This window comes from Protomyctophum bolini, assembly GCF_963924005.1.
Source record: "Protomyctophum bolini genome assembly, chromosome: 24".
Lineage (NCBI taxonomy): Eukaryota > Metazoa > Chordata > Actinopteri > Myctophiformes > Myctophidae > Protomyctophum > Protomyctophum bolini.
Genome location: NC_137885.1, coordinates 16,347,033 through 16,364,858, shown reverse-complemented (window position 1 = coordinate 16,364,858; position 17,826 = coordinate 16,347,033). Strand labels below are relative to the sequence as shown.

General features: G+C 48.1%; 1 protein-coding gene across 3 annotated transcripts in view; it reads left to right on the top strand.

The window, feature by feature from the left end:
- The window catches only part of LOC308311622 (neuropilin-2-like), a 100,491-nt gene that overhangs the window by 9,775 nt on the left and 72,890 nt on the right, over positions 1-17,826 (top strand). For all 3 annotated transcript variants that reach the window (XM_080758383.1, XM_080758382.1, XM_080758384.1), the window contains exon 2: positions 5,709-5,892. In XM_080758383.1, coding sequence (XP_080614509.1) covers positions 5,709-5,892 — 184 coding nt within the window. The remainder of the gene's footprint in view (positions 1-5,708; positions 5,893-17,826) is intronic.

The following is a 17,826-nucleotide window of genomic DNA, read 5'->3' as shown; positions in this document are numbered from 1 at the left end:
TTCTCCCCTCAAACGGCTTAATCTGCTGCATTGCTGATAGCTTCCATGCGCGCGCACGCACGCGCTTTCCATAGACCCCCTTCCCCAACAATGCACACCAGACACCAGCCAGATAAAGAGATGTTTCTATATAACTGTGTGTGTGTGTGTGTGTGTGTGTGTGTGTGTGTGTGTGTGTGTGTGTGTGTGTGTGTGTGTGTGTGTGTGTGTGTGTGTGTGTGTGTGTGTGTGTGTGTGTGTGTGTGTGTGTGTGTGTTCTCATTTTCGCTCGTGCACACATATCTCGCCTACTGTGTCAGATATGTTCATTCGTTTTCCTATTATCATTTCTTTATTAAATTCCCATTTTCTTCCCTTTTCAATTCTGTCAGCGCTAGTGATTGACAGCTCTACCATATGTGTGCATGTGTGTGCGCAGTGTTCTCACGTGCGTGGGCGTACAGCTTCATTTGTGTGTGTGTCTGCATGTTGCACGCACATCAGCTACTGTAGGCTATGTGTGTGTGGGCGGCCACGGTGTCACACACAAAACCACTAGCGTGTGTGTGTGTGTGTGTGCGTGTGCGTTTGTGCGCCTACTCCTCAAGTAACAAAGTAAGGAAATCATCTTGGCTCTATCAAATGTCAGAGAATCTTAAGTGTGCCTTTTAAAACACAATAGGCGGTGGAAATGTCAACACTTGAAGGGGGTCTCTCGCACTCCCGAGACCCTCCCCCGCTCCTCTGTCACTTCCTTTATTGGCGCTTTCTCACACACACGTGAAAAAGACAAACGACAACATGCTGAAAATGGAGCGGTAGACGGTAACTAAGTACATAATACTTGAGTACTTGACTGCTGTACTTTTGTGTTTGCATTCCTTTTCGCAAGCACGCGACTGTCACTGCGCTACATTTACAATAGAACTATTGCACTTGCTTTGACTCCACTACATTTCTAGGAAGGGAATCTTTGCACCTAAACTTACGGAAATTATTCATTATTATGAATTAACTACTTATGCCTCATTTCAAATAGAGTGAAAATAGCCCATATACAAGCTCACAGTGCACCACAGCGTGAGACACATTGTAGAACTTGTAGATCTGCTGCTTTCACTATTTGAAAATGTCTTAAAACTTCGGAGATAGGTTTTTTTTACATGTTTAATTGTCTTGGGGGGGGGGGGGGGGGGGGGGGGGGGGCGGGGGACGTTCTAAATTTCAATACAGCAATGCATTGATTGTGTCTAGAAAAAGTATAGGCTACTCTGCAATTTGTATACTACTTTTGAATACTTGAGTTATAACTTACCGTATGTACTTTGCTCCACCACGATTGGAATCGTTGGCTTTCCTCTGCGCCGTTCCCAAGTCAGTCGGACATCAGTGCACTGAAGACGTGGCCCTCGGCATTCTGAAGATGGGACGTCAGTGCACTGAAGACGTGGCCCTCGGCATTCTGAAGATGGGACGTCAGTGCACTGAAGACGTGGCCCTCGGCATTCTGAAGATGGGACGTCAGTGCACTGCAGACGTGGCCCTCGGCATTCTGAAGATGCCGACATTATTTCTGTACGTCGGCCGCTCGGACACGCAACTCAACTTGCATGTCAGCTGTCGCCGTGTATTTGTTTAAAGTACAAGTGGCCTCAACGTGTGAGATCTAAAAGGGCCACGCCGGTCTCATTTTGACGCGTAGCCATTAGTGGAGAAATACTTGGAACAAGTGTTGTGTACATAAGAGTATGAGTGTACGCTTGAGTCGATCTCGGTGTATATTTTTAAACGTCGTTCACTGTCATTCATGTTGAAACGGCATGGGGAAATGCTCTATAAGGCTTTGAAGTTGAGAGGTAGTTAATTCATGCATTTGAAAGTCACTACGCCATTGATTTGATCAATCAATTTAACGATACAGTGATACAGGTATATTGAATGTGATTGAATTATGTAACTTTCCTGCTATTTTTGAAAAATCGTGAAAATGCGGCACAAATCTTTGAATATATTCTTTCAGAGTTTCAGTTTTTAACTCAAATCCTTGCTTCTGGGGGGTCCCTGGAACAACATATTTTCAGATGGGGGTCGGCAGCCAATTACAGATAATTTTTGGGGTCCTTGACATGAAATATTGAGCACCACTGACATAGAAACAACAGGAAATTGTCATGATTTAAATGGGTTAATGTCTAAATGGAAGAGAAGATCTATAGACCCAAATACAACCACCCCGTTTGTATGCTATATAAATAGTGAGTTACATATAATTCAGCTTTAAACGATGTATATCTAAATGACATGAAGCCATTTTCTGTCAAATAAAAAATGGTGGATTATTTGCAATGTATTTGGTGGATAAGGCCCTTGAGATGCCATCATCTCGTTTTCGAGGGGGTCCTCGGGCACAAACATAGACTGAACTATACAAACACGTCAACACACTTCAACGTGACTACATCAACAAGGACATGTACACATGAGGGCTCTCCCACGGTTATGTAAACTATGTTTTCTGATGTTGACACTGGAGTGGTTCTCTAAGTTTGAGTGAAGTGCTTGTACAAGGAGCGTGTTTCCCTTCCGAAGCAGCTCACAGTGTTCACGGGTGACATGAATTTCAGAATGTCCTCTTCAAGGGAACATATCAATTTCCATCATACAAATCCCGGGCCGTCTTCAAGGGCAAAGTCCTGGAAGCTTAGAAAAGAAAAGAAAAGCGAAACAAACCGACAAAGAGCACAGCGCAGCCGACAAGCCTGTCAAGCAGTTTGGAGATGAACTCTGCTAGGTCTCTGTTGCTATATGTCGTTCCTGTCGTGCATGAACCTTGCATCTCCACATTGAAACGTTATACTTCACTGTATGTTTTCAATCTCGTCGTACTAGAGTGTCGCACAAAAACGGTGAAAGTAGCCCAGTGTAGAAGTAAAAGTTAAGCCCCCGAAATCCTTCCTCCAAATGAGACAGATGCCAGATATCTGACTGACTTAGTGCGAGTGTGTCATTAATACTGTCATACAGACTCAGACTGGCCGAGCTGATTCATTACTCCTTATGGCTTTGTATTGATTTGACGTGCTATATTCCACTAAACTGCACAAATGTCAGTACACAACGTTTAGTTTCATATGTAGACTGACTGACTGACTCTCACATCGGAAATAGCCGATCTACAAGCTCCACAACGCGTTTCCGACGTGTGACACATTGAGCTTGTAGATCAGCTATATTATCTATGTGAGATGTAAAGGAGAACTAGGTATGAATCAGGCATAACTCTTCACCACGTTGCATTTCTTGCTACAATCGCAAATAATTCAGCTTTTGCTGTTATTCTTAACAAACGCACACGCACAGAGAGACCGAGATTACAGCAAACCCCCTCCTGCTGTTGACAGCCAGTCTTATGGCGTAATAATGAATGCCTCTAGTCTAAATCCACTGTACTGCAGTATGTGTTTTTGTGTTTATCCGTGTGTGTGTGTGTGTGCGTGCGCGCGTTCGTGCGGCATCTAGATTGTTATTTGTGTTTTGCTGGGGGTTGCATGTTTATCCACGCACCCCCCCCCCCCTCCCACACACACACGCACACACTTTGCAGCCCCTCGCCTCAGTGTGTGTGCATGTATGTGCGTCTGCAATTGCGTTTAGCGTGTTTGTGTGAGATAAGGGCCCGGCGCACTGAGCGCGGGGACTATCCTCGCCGGCGGGGCGCTTGCTTGAGAATAGAGGCTTTGTTAGCGCGCTAGTTTCTCATTACAGAATGTTGTGAGTGCCCACCACCACTGCTCCCCCACCCGAAAAACTCCAGCCCGCTATAGACGGCAGTACAGTGGAAAGTAGCTACGCACATTTACTTGAGTACTGAGTAGGGTTGGGAGTCCTGGAACCGGAGGAACCGGGTCCGACGTTGAGGAACCGAAATCGGTACCGTCGACACTCCCGGCGGCACGTCAGTCCGACAACGTGCGGTCAGTGTTGGGGACAGCGTTAGTGATGAAGAGAGTCGGAATAATACGCCGCCGGAATAATGACCCGGCTTAACCCATTTTGGGTGTGCTGTTTTTGAAAAAATCGTGAAAATTTAGTGCAAAGCTTTCAATATATTCTTTCAGAGCCAACGTTTTTTAACTCAAATATTTGCTTCTGGGGGGGTCCCTGGCGGCCAAATACATATATTGTTGGGGGTCCTTGACATGAAACTGGGTTAATCACACTGTCTGAGTTGCTATGTGGATTTTTCAATACAGCAATGCATTGATATTTAAAAAAGAAAATGTCGGTCACTTGGGTGGTGCATCCGGGTTCGTCGAGTGGCTCACAGCCTCAGCCTGATGAGTTCAGAGTCTAATATCTCCCCCGAGCCATTGGGAATTCCCACTGGTTAAAGATGTTTGCTTTCCACGCGGGAGACCCGGGTTCGAATCCCGAACGTTACATAAATATGAACACGGTTGGCGTTCGGAGGGAGGGATGCCGGGCAGGGAGGGTGATATCGTTGCTGGGCGGGAGGAGTAGGACAAAGGCTCTACGTCCTCCCGGTGGGGGCTCCTAACTGGCAGGGTAGCCAGTAGGATAAACCAGCAGTGACCAGAAGAGGAACGACTAAATTGGGGAGAAAAAGTGACTAAAAAGCACACACGAGAAAAAAAAAATTACTTGGTAATTTGTACTTTTGAATACTTTACTATTCACTCACGTACATGCTTTGTCCGCCCCCACCGCCACCTAGACAGGCCGTCTGCGTGCGTGTCACTTCCTGCCTTGCGGTACGGGGCTGAGCCACGCCATTGGCTAGGCTATTGTTCCTGGGAGCGGCGCGATAGGATCTGGGAATGTGTGCTAATGTTCGCAGATTGGCTCGCCAGAGCAACAATTACACTTTGGAGCACCAACGCTCCCTGCGGACAGCCACCCCCCAAGATAACAGCCTGTGTGTGTGGGTGTGTGTGTGTGTGTGTGTGTGTGTGTGTGTGTGGGTGTGTGTGCGCGTCTCACACCAGCACAGCAGTGATTTTAATGATCTTTTATTGCTTTCATAACCGTGCACGTCCCACTTGCATTACCATTCTACAATGGAGCGGCCGTTTGTCTATTTCCACTCCCTTTTTCCATTCCTCCCACACGTGAACCTTATCAACATAAACATGCTGTGTGTGTGCGTGTGTGTTTGTGTACGCGTGCGCGCGTGTGTGTGCATGTGCTCGTGTGTTTGTGCATGCGCACATGCGTGCGTACATGCGTGCGCTCGTCGCTGCTGCCAGGTGGAAACCTTGTATGTCCCAAAACATTCATTTTTTTAATTAAATGGTGAAAATATTCTTTTTCTTCTGGAGTATTATCATTTATCATGCACTCTCTCTCCCATTTTTTTCCGGTGACTCTCCGTTGCATGAACCAGGAACCCACACAATGAACACGAAAAACCTCAAACGAAACAATAAACAACAATTCCCCTTGTCAGTGTTCATCGTTGCCGCTATTGTTCATGATTTCTCTGTTTGCTATTGTTTAAACATTGCCACAACACAAAGCCGTGTTGAAGAACCAAAGCAAATTAAATCATTGTGCACTTATGTACTTGTACATAAGATGTAACAATTAAAAACATGTCTAATCAATACATACCGCACAGTACATTTGATGCCACTTTTCTTATTGTTTCAATTAGTAACAGTCATTATTGTGTCTCTCTCTGTCTCTGTCTCTCCCTCCCACCCCTCCAGTAACGGGCTCGGAGTGCGGTGGCGTGCTGGACGCCAGCGAGGCCGGGTACATCACGTCGCCGGGCTACCCTCTGGAGTACCCGCCCCACCAGAACTGCCACTGGGTGGTCACGGCGCCCGAGCCGTCGCAGCGCATCGTCCTCAACTTCAACCCCCACTTCGAGATCGAGAGACTCGACTGCAAGTAAGTGGACAGACGGACGGACGGACGGCCCGCTGGCGTGTCCCGTGCCGAATGTGGCCTCGTTGCCGAGGGGGTTTTGTTTTGAACCGTAAAGGGGTCGGTTTTGGAATTGTGTCAGCATGTATTGTGATACTTTTTATTGGACTGAGTTGTGTTAGTTTCTCTTCTACTTGGAACCAGGGGACGTTGCCACTTGCCATGCTGGCTTAATTGCCGCGGAATCCCGAATTCTATATAAGTCATTCCTGAGGAGTCCAATTCTAACGTTCTCTGAGATAAAGGAACGCGCGGGGGAACTTGTCTTGAGCGCAGAACCGAACAGATGCAAAGCACAGGAGAAACGGGGAGGGAGACTAGAATAAATAGAGAAGGATGGAAAAGGAGAGAGAGAGGGAATGAGCACCATGTGTGTTGGCCGGACCACGCGTCGTCCGCTTGGTCGGGCTTCCTTTCTCAGAGACCGGTGAATAAATATGAATCATATGTTGGTTCCATTGTTGTGTGACCTCATAGGAAAGAAGTCAGCCTGTCCCCGGGGCGTGTTGCTAGAGGCTCACCCTGACACAGCCAGGAGTCCCAACACTGGATGAGCCTTTCTTCCCCACAAGGAAATGACCAGTTTGCCATTCATGGATCTTTCCTCATTTAGATTTTTTTCCGGGGATTTTTTAAATGAATTCTGGCTGGATTTGCTGACGCAGCCTTTGCAATTACATCTCTGTGTCTTTCTTTCTTTCTCTCTCTCTACCCACTGTCTGTCTCCCTCTCTTCCTACTGTAGCTCGTCTCTCTCTCTCTCTCTGTTTTCTGTCTTTTCCATCTCTCGTTTTTTCTCTCCTCCTCTCCCCTCTCTCCTCCTCTGCCTCTCTTTCCCTTTGTCTCTCTCTCTTTCCCTATCTGTCTCACTGTCTGTTTCTTCCCCCCCCCGTCTCTCTCTCTCTCTCTCTCTCTCTCTCTCTCTCTCCCCCCCCTCTCTCTCTCATCAGTGAATTGACATTTTTTCAGCGGGTGTGTCTTCTCACAGAGCACTCTGCGCGGTTCAATAGAAGTTAGCATTTTATTCCCCCTTTTCTTTCAGTTTTTGTCTTTAAGCACATCGATGGCGGAACCTCAGCGGACACCGTTCACATCCGCCCCGTGGCCCCGGCCTTCACTTTGATCTATACGTATCGCACTTTGTCCAAAAGAAGGCAAACACCGGCGTTATCACCTTTTAACCCAATCCGTTCCACAGTAATGCTACCGTGCTTATAAGGGTTGGGGAGTGGAGTAATCGATGCCCCTGCTTTTGATTGGTGGGGAACGGTGTCGGGGGGGGGGAGGGAGGAAAAGTGCTCAGAGGTTTTACTTACGTCAACGTGTCATTGCGGCAATATAGAAATACTCTGTTACAAGTAAAAGTACAATAGTTGCCTCCGCTATGTATAGAAATAGTGTAAACTACAAATTCCTCAAAATTGTACTTAAGTACTTGTTTAAGTACAGTAAATGCCAATGGTCATGAATTACTTAAATTCTGAATTCCGGCCATTCACTTACTAGTAACGGAGTATTTTCTACTTTGCAGAATAGATATACTTTTACTTAGGCTATACCGTACATAAACAAATAGTACTTTTTCCACCACTGGTTGTTGTTGCAGTAAAACAGGTGTGTGTGTGTGTGTGTGTGTGTGTGTGTGTGTGTGTGTGTGTGTTTGTGTGCAGCCCAGCTGTTGATAAGCCCCTTGCCCCAGGCAGGGAGAGTATATACAGGCGGAGGAGGAGTAGGAAGTGGAGAAAGTTGAAATGCCTCCACTCCACATCTCCTGCTCCTCCTCCTCCCGTCAGAGCACTTTATTGGGAGAGAGGATTCTCTCTCACTTTTCCCCTTTTTTTTCACGTTCGCCTGGAGGCAGTGAGTGAGTAGAGGGAAGGGGGGGTGGCATGGCCCTATCGCACACACACACACTCTCTCTGTGTGTGTGTGTGTGTGTGTGTGCGAGACTGTGTATGTGTGTGTGTGTCTCAGAGAACGAATTGCAGAGAGGGGGAGAGGAGAGCGCCAGCCGGGGAACACTGGCATGTGTGGGTGTCTATTTGTGAGCAATGCTGCACATAATGTAAGCCAGTGTGCATTTGTTTGAAAAACAGCATCAACCACCCTCTCTCTCTCTCTCTCTCTCTCTCTCCCCCTCCCCCTGGGCCCATCTATCTCCCCTCAGCGAGGGAAGCACACTTTTATAGGGGCCATTAGAAAAAGGTTTTTTTTTTACGCCAACTCGCTCATTTATTCATGCATCCTGACTCTCGGCTCTGCCCCCTCCCCCCCCCCCCCCCACCACACGCGCTAATGCTTCGCCCCCTCCGACGTTTTCTGTGTGTGGAAGATGTAGTGTCGTCGTCGTCGTCCCCCCCCCCCCCCTCGCTCCCACCGAAACACAAAACAACAGCACAAAAAAAAAAGCCAAAGTGCGGCTCGATACTGCCCCCCCCCCACCCCCCCCCCCTCTCTCTCTCTCTCTCTCTCTCTCTCTCTCTCTCTCTCTCTCTCTCGCTCTGTCCTGCCGTTTACAGGGATTGATTCGGGCCCTCTAGCGCAGCGGCAGAACAACCGTCGTTTCCGCTTCCTCCACCGTCCGATTAGGCACGGCTGTGAGAGGGAGCGGATCACGAGAGAGGGGGAGTGGGGGGGGGGGGGGGGATTATTATTTATCAACCCCCCACCATGTGATGTTATACGCTCTGGGAGCCGGAGGTGTCTCGGCAGGGAGAATTGATGTTTGAATCCCTGACTGAAACCCCATGCGTAAAAGATTGAACGCTATACTTTAACTCAGAGAGCGTGCATATATATAACTAAATGGACCCGTGAGGGTCCATTTGGTTATAAGCTCGGGGATCTCATTTGTCACGTCGCTCTGTGTTTAGGCCCGTGACGCCGGCCCGTTCCGCCGCCCGAGACCGATGCCCCGATGTGCCAAACACGTGCTAATAAACCTGTCTACTTTTTTTCCCCCATGTTTTTAAAACACCCGTAAGATAAATGATCATTGGGACAAATTAAAAGCATCCGCAAGCCTTAAAACCCAGAGCTCAGAGTAAAGCGTGCCTTGCTTATGGCCGCGGCTGACAAACGCTTATAGGCTATAGCAGTGCCAACAATGGCGCCAGCTGGCGCGCTCACACACACACGCACACACACACGAACACACACGCGCACACACACACACACACACACACACACACACACACACACACACACACACACACTTTGAGCATGCTACCTGTCAGAGCGAGAGCGTTGATAGTCTCATCATATCTTCCCCCAAGGGCACTTTAGACCCCTATAAACCCAGGGAAAAGCGCTTGGTCAGCCCAAGCAAAAAGGAGGGGATGAACTCTTGGATAATAATCAAAAGCCCCCTCCCACTCCCCCTCCCCTCTCTCTCTCTCTCTCTCTCTCTCTCGTCACGCCAGAGCCGACCTGTGATTCCCCGGCCTCTGGCGGGACGACGTCAAAGCCGTCGAAAGCGCTGAGGTTTCCGACGGGTTCGCACTGAAGTCTTTTAATTCCCCCCCCCCACCCACACACCCCGTTGCGGTTTACTGCGGCAAACCGAAGAGGAGGGTATAGGCGTTGGCGTCTGTCCGTTGCGCCACCGCCGGCTCCCCCCGGTCGCTGTCTGGCAGTGCCACTTTAATTCCAGGGTTTCATTTCAGCGGTGGAGAGGAGGAGGAGGAGGGGGGAGTCGGTCCGGCCGCGCGCCAAATAGCTCTTACCTCCAGGCTGCCAGCCCATTGATGCAAGCTAAATGTAATAAAGGCTAGATGAAATATCGGGGCCCGTATCTCTAATGTAATCTGCCACCGCCATGAGGCCCCAGGATGTGGCTGGGCGCTCTCGATACAACCATGAGGAGGTGAGGAGGAGTCTGAGATGCTGTCTCTGATCTCTCTGCATCTATCTCGCACCCTTTCTGTCGCTTCCATTTCGCCATGTATCTCTCTGGCACCCGTTCATTCGGTCTCTACCCCTCTCTTCTGTGCCTCTGCGTGTCTCTCTCTCTCTCTCCTTCCACCTCTTTCTTTCCTTGCTCTCTCCGCCATCTTCATTGCTGGCTGTCTGTCTGTCTGTCTGTCTGTCTGTCTGTCTGTCTGTCTGTCTGTCTGTCTTGTTCTCCCTTTCTCTACCGTGAGGTGGAATTGCTATTGTTTTTTTCACGCTTTCATATTAATGTTTGTTCACACATTTTCACAAATGGCAGATGTGTACGAGCTCACAATCAACACAAGGCTGTCGCGATGGGAGGGATCCGTTTAAACACTTACCCGTTATACAATTCGGTATTTTCATAACATTTTGATCATTCTTTGCTGAATGGGGGTTCCTGGCATGCAGTCTTTTTGAGCCGTCCTTGACATGAAATAACGCCTGAGAACCACTGCCTTAGCGGGCCAACGAACAGAGTAAACGCTCTAATTTTTCTGTTTTTTTTTCTTGACCGACAAAAATGACCTATTTTCCAACCGTGACTGAAAAAGAAAGCCATAACTGCTGCTTTGACCCAATCAGACGACAGGGGGTCTGAACCGTGAACCAATCAGACGACAGGGGTCTGAACTGTGAACCAATCAGACGACAGGGGTCTGAACCGTGAACCTCACCAAATTGTGATGCTAGGAGAAAGGCCACGGGGGTCAACACGCAAGCACGCACACTCACACACACACACACACACACACCCACACGCACGCACACACACACACACACACACACACACACACACACACACACACACACACAGCTCAGAGAGAGAGAGAGAATGATATCACTTCTCAAGGCCCCCTGGGGCCCCATGGCTAGTCAGGGAGGTGCTGGAATCAATGCCATGTACTCCGCAAGTAATGGGTAATCGATGGGTGATCGGGAGAGAGAGAGAGAGAGGGGGGGGGAGAGAGAGAGTCTGGGTCACAGATGAGAGGTTGGACAGATGAGTTGGTCGAAGGGTCGAAGGTCACGGCTGAAGAGAGTTGTTCAGCTTCACGGCCCATCAATAGCTGGCTGGGGTCCAGCTATAGATGTCACACCACCAGAGCACGTGGTTCCTCACAACACTGAACCCAAACGGACCCGTCGAGGGTCCGTTTGGGTTCCGTTTCGTTCCGTTTGCACACTCTCAGACATGTAAGGATCCATTTGGAACCCACTCAATGGCCCCCTGGGGGGCCACTTTGAGAACTATTGACACTCATACTAATTACTAGACACGTGTACTTGAGACAGGAATTTGATTACTTAAGACTTACTTGATAGGATAAAATAAATAAAATACTTGAACGTCAGCACCGATTACTTGCGACTTGACTTGAGCCTTCTCTTTGCTTGAGACTTCAAGTCATTTCAAGTCACTTGATAAAGTATCTGTAAAGGCTAGTATTTTTAATTGGCATCGTATCTTGTTTGAGACGTGACTTGACCTGTACCTTTGTTTGCCGCTGCCTCAGATCAAATAACTTTTAATTTGACTATTGTTCGTATTTTTCCTTTTCTTAACCGCAATGATGTTATTATTCAATGTATAATTGTGTTCCGTTCTGCGTAAAGCACATTGTAAAACACGGCGAAATGTGCTATGCTAATAAAACCGCCATGCATTGGACCTGCAAAACCGGGACTTTGTCCCACCTCCGCCTATATAATTACTAATATCTGAAAATGACACGCATGGCATCATGTGACATTGTGACCTGTGTGGAGTGCATCTCCGTGCTTGGCAGTCATGTGCTGCGTGTCTGGGCTGTTCCAACAATGAGCTCATTGCCCCCTCCAACCCCCCCCCACCCCCATTCGTTGCTGTCGAGCAGAACCCTTATATCTTCATTATTAACTTTTGATGTTGCCCAAAAAAAAGAAAATAAAAACGTCACACAAACGCATAAAAAGTAGCAGATTATTAACATTATGGATCCTGGAAAGTAACCGTTTTGGACATGTTGAGGTTTTCCACCCGACAGACGCAGATGTAGTATAACATTTTGTAATCAAAACGAGTACACTATAACCACCACGTATGCCTTATTGCCTTATGTATTAAAATGCCCCCAGAATAGCACGCAGAGCTTGTAGAAGTGTCTATTGTTGTTTCTGCGTGATACCATTTCAAGACAAAACGGAATAGAATAAATCTTCATCGATTTAAAACACACATCTGCTCCCGTACATTACATTACATTACATGTCTGTCTGTCTGTCTGTCTGTCTGTCTGTCTGTCTGTCTGTCTGTCTGTCTGTCTGTACTGTATATAAAGCATAGTTTTTCCCCATGCTGTGGACTTACAAGGTTCCCCGCCCCACAGCGACGGTATGCAGATGTGGATAGAGAGGTGTATCATGCATGCATCCATCAGGCTGGCTGCTCTGTGCTGCGCCGAGCGAGGCCCCGGTCACCTGACATCTCAGATCGATGGTTCGCTATAGAGAGAGGTGGAGGCGGCGGGGGTGGAGGGGGATGGGGGGGCTCGGGCCGGGGGGTCTCAGACTGACTGTGGTCAGCGGTTTGGCCCCATGCAGTCAGCTGTTAGTGTAAGTGATGGAGAGAGGAGAGTGATGGGGGAGAGGGGAGAGGAGGGGGAGAGGAGGATAGAGGAGAGGTGTAGAGGGGAGTGAGAGGAGAGGAGGGGAGGGGGAGAGGAGAGTGAGAGAAGAGGTGTAGAGGGGAGTGAGAGGAGAGGAGGGGGAGAGGAGAGTGAGAGGAGGAGTGTTATTTGTTTTGGGTCTAGATTGAAGATGGCAGGCCAATGGATCTGCTGGGAGCTCCACTCCCAGCATCTTGTTAATATTTCAGGGGCACTTATGGTTTATTAGAGTGTGTGTGTGTGTGTGTGTGTGTGTGTGTGTGTGTGTGTGTGTGTGTGTGTGTGTGTGTGTGTGTGTGTGTGTGTGTGTGTGTGTATTTGTGTTGGGATTTGCCCTCAGCCTTACTTAATTTCTTGGGAGCGAAAAAGTACGGCGGGTTTGGAGAGAGATGACGTGTGTAAAGGGGACGAGAGAGAGAGAGAGGAGAGACAGACGGTCTTTCATTGTTTACCGTACTGTACTGTACTGTTTACCGTACTGAGATCCTGTGGGTTGTGGGGAAAGAAAGGAGGGAGAACAAAAAATGGCAGCGCGAGTCCAGAGGAAAATCACTTCAGCACAGAAGCCTCGAGTGTCTGCCGTTTGGCTTGCTAATATTCCCTAACAGCTGTCGCTGTTTCATCAACACAAACACCACTCTCCGATCTCTCTCTGTCTCTCTCACACACACACACACACACACACACACACACACACACACATAATCAGGCGTGAATCTCACATGCTCGTTTTCTGATCTCCTCATTTGCGTGGTTTCAATGTCGGGGACCGGCTCGCGGCCAGCCAGGCCGGAGGTTGTTTAGGAAAACTTGAGCTGGAACTAAATGAGTGGGGATATTTTCCGAGGCAGTCAGCGGAGCCGCCGAGTTGAAACCCGATCTATTGTTTTTCGTTCCCTCCCGTGACCGCCGTTTTGTGTTCTCTCGAACGTGACCTTATGCGAGCCGAACCCCAGAGAGCGTATATACGTGCGCGGCTGGCCAATCCGGCGGTCTTGTACACACACACACACACACACACCATAATGTCCACAGGCTGTCCGTAATTAGGGGTTGTCACTGGACGACGGGCCACCCGAGAGAGAGAGGACTGAAGTCTCGCCAGGGTTTGCTCTTCTCAGGATCCTTATAACCTAACCTTAACCTCGCCGCGCGCATGTCTTCAGAACATGAGGCCAATGCCTTCCATATCACTAGTTCTCACACATTTAAACAATAGCAGATGTACAAGCTCGCAGCGCGGCACGGAGTGACGTTGCAACTCAGTTGCAACTTAGGCCCCAACTCAGGTTACTAAGAATAGAGAGTTCAACTTTGAGTTAAATTAGCTTAAAACAAAAACTTTAACTAACTTAAACTTCAAGTCCATACACACAGACTGTATTCATACAGTACGTTTGTATTACGATACTCGTGATCATCAACATTTTAGGACAGAAATTAACTTTCAAGCACACAAACACGCACACATGTGTTGTTATCCGACTCTCGTCTCACGGGGTTGACTCGGGCGGTCCGTGGAGGGGGGCGGGGGGGGTGAAGGGGGTGGGGTGGCGCGTGTTCTGCGTCGGCGGGGGAAATGTCCACCGTCTCTGGAAAGGAAAAAAATAATAATAAGCGGAAGGTGTGAAAGGCAATTAGCCGGAGGGCGGACCGAGGGGGGCGAGACAAGACAGATGAGAGGGGAAGAGGAGCATGTCTGGACTGGTTCCGAATTACTGACCGTTCCGTTCCCCCCCCCCACTCGAGTAACTCTCTATGGGGGCTAATTGGAGGTTGGTGAGAGAGGGACGGGGGCTGCGTGCGCGTTGGGGAAACCTGTGCCCCGTAATGGCTCCCAGAGCACGAGACCTGCCATGCCGACCAAGAGCGATGGCCAGACAGAGACCGCCTAAGACAGGGTGGGTAGAAGGGGGGGGGGGGGGGGGATGTAGGCGCACACACATCCACGTCTGCATGCGAGTGCGTGCGGGTGTACGTAGGCCTATACAGTATATGCACGGCTGTGTGTCTTCTGTGTGTCTGTCCTGTGTGTGTGTGTGTGTATGTATGTGTGTGTGTGTGTGTGTGTGTGTGTGTGCGTGTGTCTCGTGGAATGTGCTGTGAGAGAGGGAGAAGCGAGAGACACTCGTCTGGCTCTCATGCATGTATTCATCAGCGCCTGGGGAGAGAGAGAGAAAGAGGCCGAGCGAGCCAGTCAATAATCACATCTGAGCTAGCGCTCTCTCACCGACGCTAATCCACGACAGGAGAGCGAGGGAGGGAGGGAGAGAGACAGAGAGAGAGACAGAGAGAGAGAGAGACCCACTCCAAAATCAATTAAAACCTAATTAAGCACTCAGCTTTTTCTCAGCCCTTTTATCCTTGGTGTTGGCGATACTGCACTGTGCGCGTGCGTGCGTGTGTGTGTCTGTGTTTTCGTTGGCACACATGTTTGCACGCGTGTTGCCCTCCCTGAGCGCGTGTGTCCGTTACAGCCCTAAGCGGACGTACTTAGGGGACGGTGGTGTCTCGTGGCGTCTCGCCGTGGGAGCGGATGGGGGCACGCTAAAGCCTGTTTCGCCACCGTCGTCCTCGGCTGTAGCCGGGATTACAAACAGTGGGTGGGGGGGGATTACAAATGCAGAGGTTGAATTGGACGGCGCTCTCTTCGTACACGCCAGGTTTTGAAGGGCCCTTTTTTGTCTCAGACACATGTTTCATTCTGGGAAACAATGTACTATGTCGATTATGTCAGCTCCTCCGGTGTCGACGATGCCTGCTCCAACGCGCTTTGTAGTTAAGAGGACCATACTGGCTTTCGGTGTCATATTCCGCAGCTCCTTTGTCTTTGTCACTCTTCATTCCATTTTTCTTTTTTGGAGATTCATTTCAAGTGAGATATACTATACTATTTGTTATTGTTATTTATGTCTGATGCCTCTCAAGTGTATCTTTTAAAGGGAATAGTTCAAGTTCATCCAAACATTACTTATTTTCACTTATCAATTACACACCCCACGAAGCCTTTTTTATGTTGTCACGTTCCTAAGCCTATAATTTGATGACCGGCGGAGTCGGCGGTAAATTGAGTCTCCTACTGAGCAGCCACCAGGTTTTGGGTGAACTACTCCTTTAACTACATGAACACTGGAGTTGCTATGTTGTAATAGGCAAGCATTCACCGAAAATAGCTGATCTCCAATATCGGCTCGAAGATCAGCTATTTTCATAGACCCCTCGGTGACCACAGTTAATGAAGTTATGCGTTTAAGTGGTTATGGAAGGCCTATTTTTAGAGCCATCAGCCTCCGGTAAGAGTTACCAGTAGGCTGTTATATCTCAGTAAATATCAAATATCAAAATAAGAGCGACGAACGACCAAGGTGTCACAAAGGTCCTTTTGAAGGAATCTTGGCTTTGGTTCAAATTGCGGGTGCACCCTCAAGGCATGCTAATTTGGGAGTGAGGTTGACACTCTGCAGAGGTGAAGAACAGTCCATATAACTCTAGGATTCCAGGTACACAATGAGCTTAGCGTCTAGGCTAAAGCTATGAAACAAAAAGCATTGGAACTTCACCGAGACAATCACTCAACCAAAGCAAAATTTGAAAAAAGAATGTGGCACAGAGTGAATTAGGAGTAGTCGAGTCTGAAGAGGTGAGTCCCCGGATTACGGCGGAGTCCATACATACTTGTACACTCAACTTATCTCGTGTCTCCTATAGTTTTGAACTAATCTGCTTCTCGCTATCTCTCCATCGGGGCTGTTGAGGCTGGAGGCTCGTAGCCACAAGTAGCTTAAAGCTAATCTGCAGAATCCATGTGTTACTGCAAGCGAGACAAACAAGGACGTCTTTAGGGCTGAGCGGCTGTCTACTTTATTCAGTGGTGGAAAGTAACTATATGTACATTTACTCAAGTACACAATGTTGAGGTAGTTTTATTTGCATTTCAATGCATTATAGTTCTACTTCACCACATCTCAGATAATATATTGCACTTTTACTCCACTACAACTATTTGACAGCTTTAGTTACTAGTTACTTTTCAGATTTATTCATTTCTTTATGGATAGTTTGGATACAAAACATACATGAAACTACCTATTTGTATACTTTGGCTCGGCTGTTTCGACAATATTATTAAAGTAATGCTATTCATTAGTAATGGAAACGTTTTGCAGATTTTGAAACACTGTAGTAGTACTTTTACTTTGGTACTTTAAGTATACTTTGACGCCAGTTGTAACAATTCACTGTGGTTAAAATCTTTTGAGTGTTTTCTCAGGTCATTTCAGTTCATTCTAGTGCATTTTATTTGAGTGAAATCATGCCGGCAGTCAATTCCCATTAACAGCCCATGTGTGTGTGTGTGCGCGTGTGCGTTGCGTGCTTGTGACACTTTTTTTAAGTGCCTGTCATCTCCTCGTGAAATGTAAGGGAACAACAACCCTGTTGTTTTTGACGGATTTGTCACATGAGCTAATTGAGATGGTTTGCGTGCGTGCGTGCATGCGTGCGTGCGTGTGTGCGTGTGTGCGTGCGTGCGTGCGTGTGTGTGTGTGTGCGTGTGTGTGTGTGTGTGTGTGTGTGTGTTTGTCTGTGCGCTCGCCGCTTACCAAAGCGGAGAGAGAAAAAAGAGCTCAGAGAGAGAGAGGGGTAAAGAAAGAAAGAAAGAAAGAAAGAAGTGAGTGCCTCAGTCACCTCAAAGTGCACAAACACCATATTGACAATCAATTAGAAATTGCTGCAATTTATAAAAGACAAAACACACAAAACGCACAAAACGCACACACACAATCACACGGAAGACGGAAGAGCACGATGGTTGATCTCATAGTTTTGACCTCATGTGAACTTGCTAATCCAATCAAATGTGAACCGGGTCTGATATCCACACGCCATGCGGTCAGTCTGTTGCCTGTGTCCTCTGGCATTGTGTGTGTGTGTGTGTGTGTGTGTGTGTGTGTGTGTGTGTGTGTGTGTGTGTGTGTGTGTGTGTGTGTGTGTGTGTGTGTGTGTGTGTGTGTGTGTGTGTGTGTGTGTGTGTGTGTGTGTGTGTGTGTGTGTGTGTGTGTGTGTGTGTGTGTGTGTCATGCATGCACATGAGCTAATTCTGGTACTGTCGGCGTGCGTACCTACTGTATAAAGTACCTTAACCCTCTCGACCTGACAATTTTGCAAAATGTACTTTTGCAATTTGTACTTTTGAATACTTGAGTATAACACTTAGTCCACCACTGCACTATAGTATCACCCAGGGTATCTCAAAGCTACCCAGAGCCATTTGTCAATCTTCCGTTTGCTCTCCTCTCTCTCTCTCTTTCTCCCCCCCC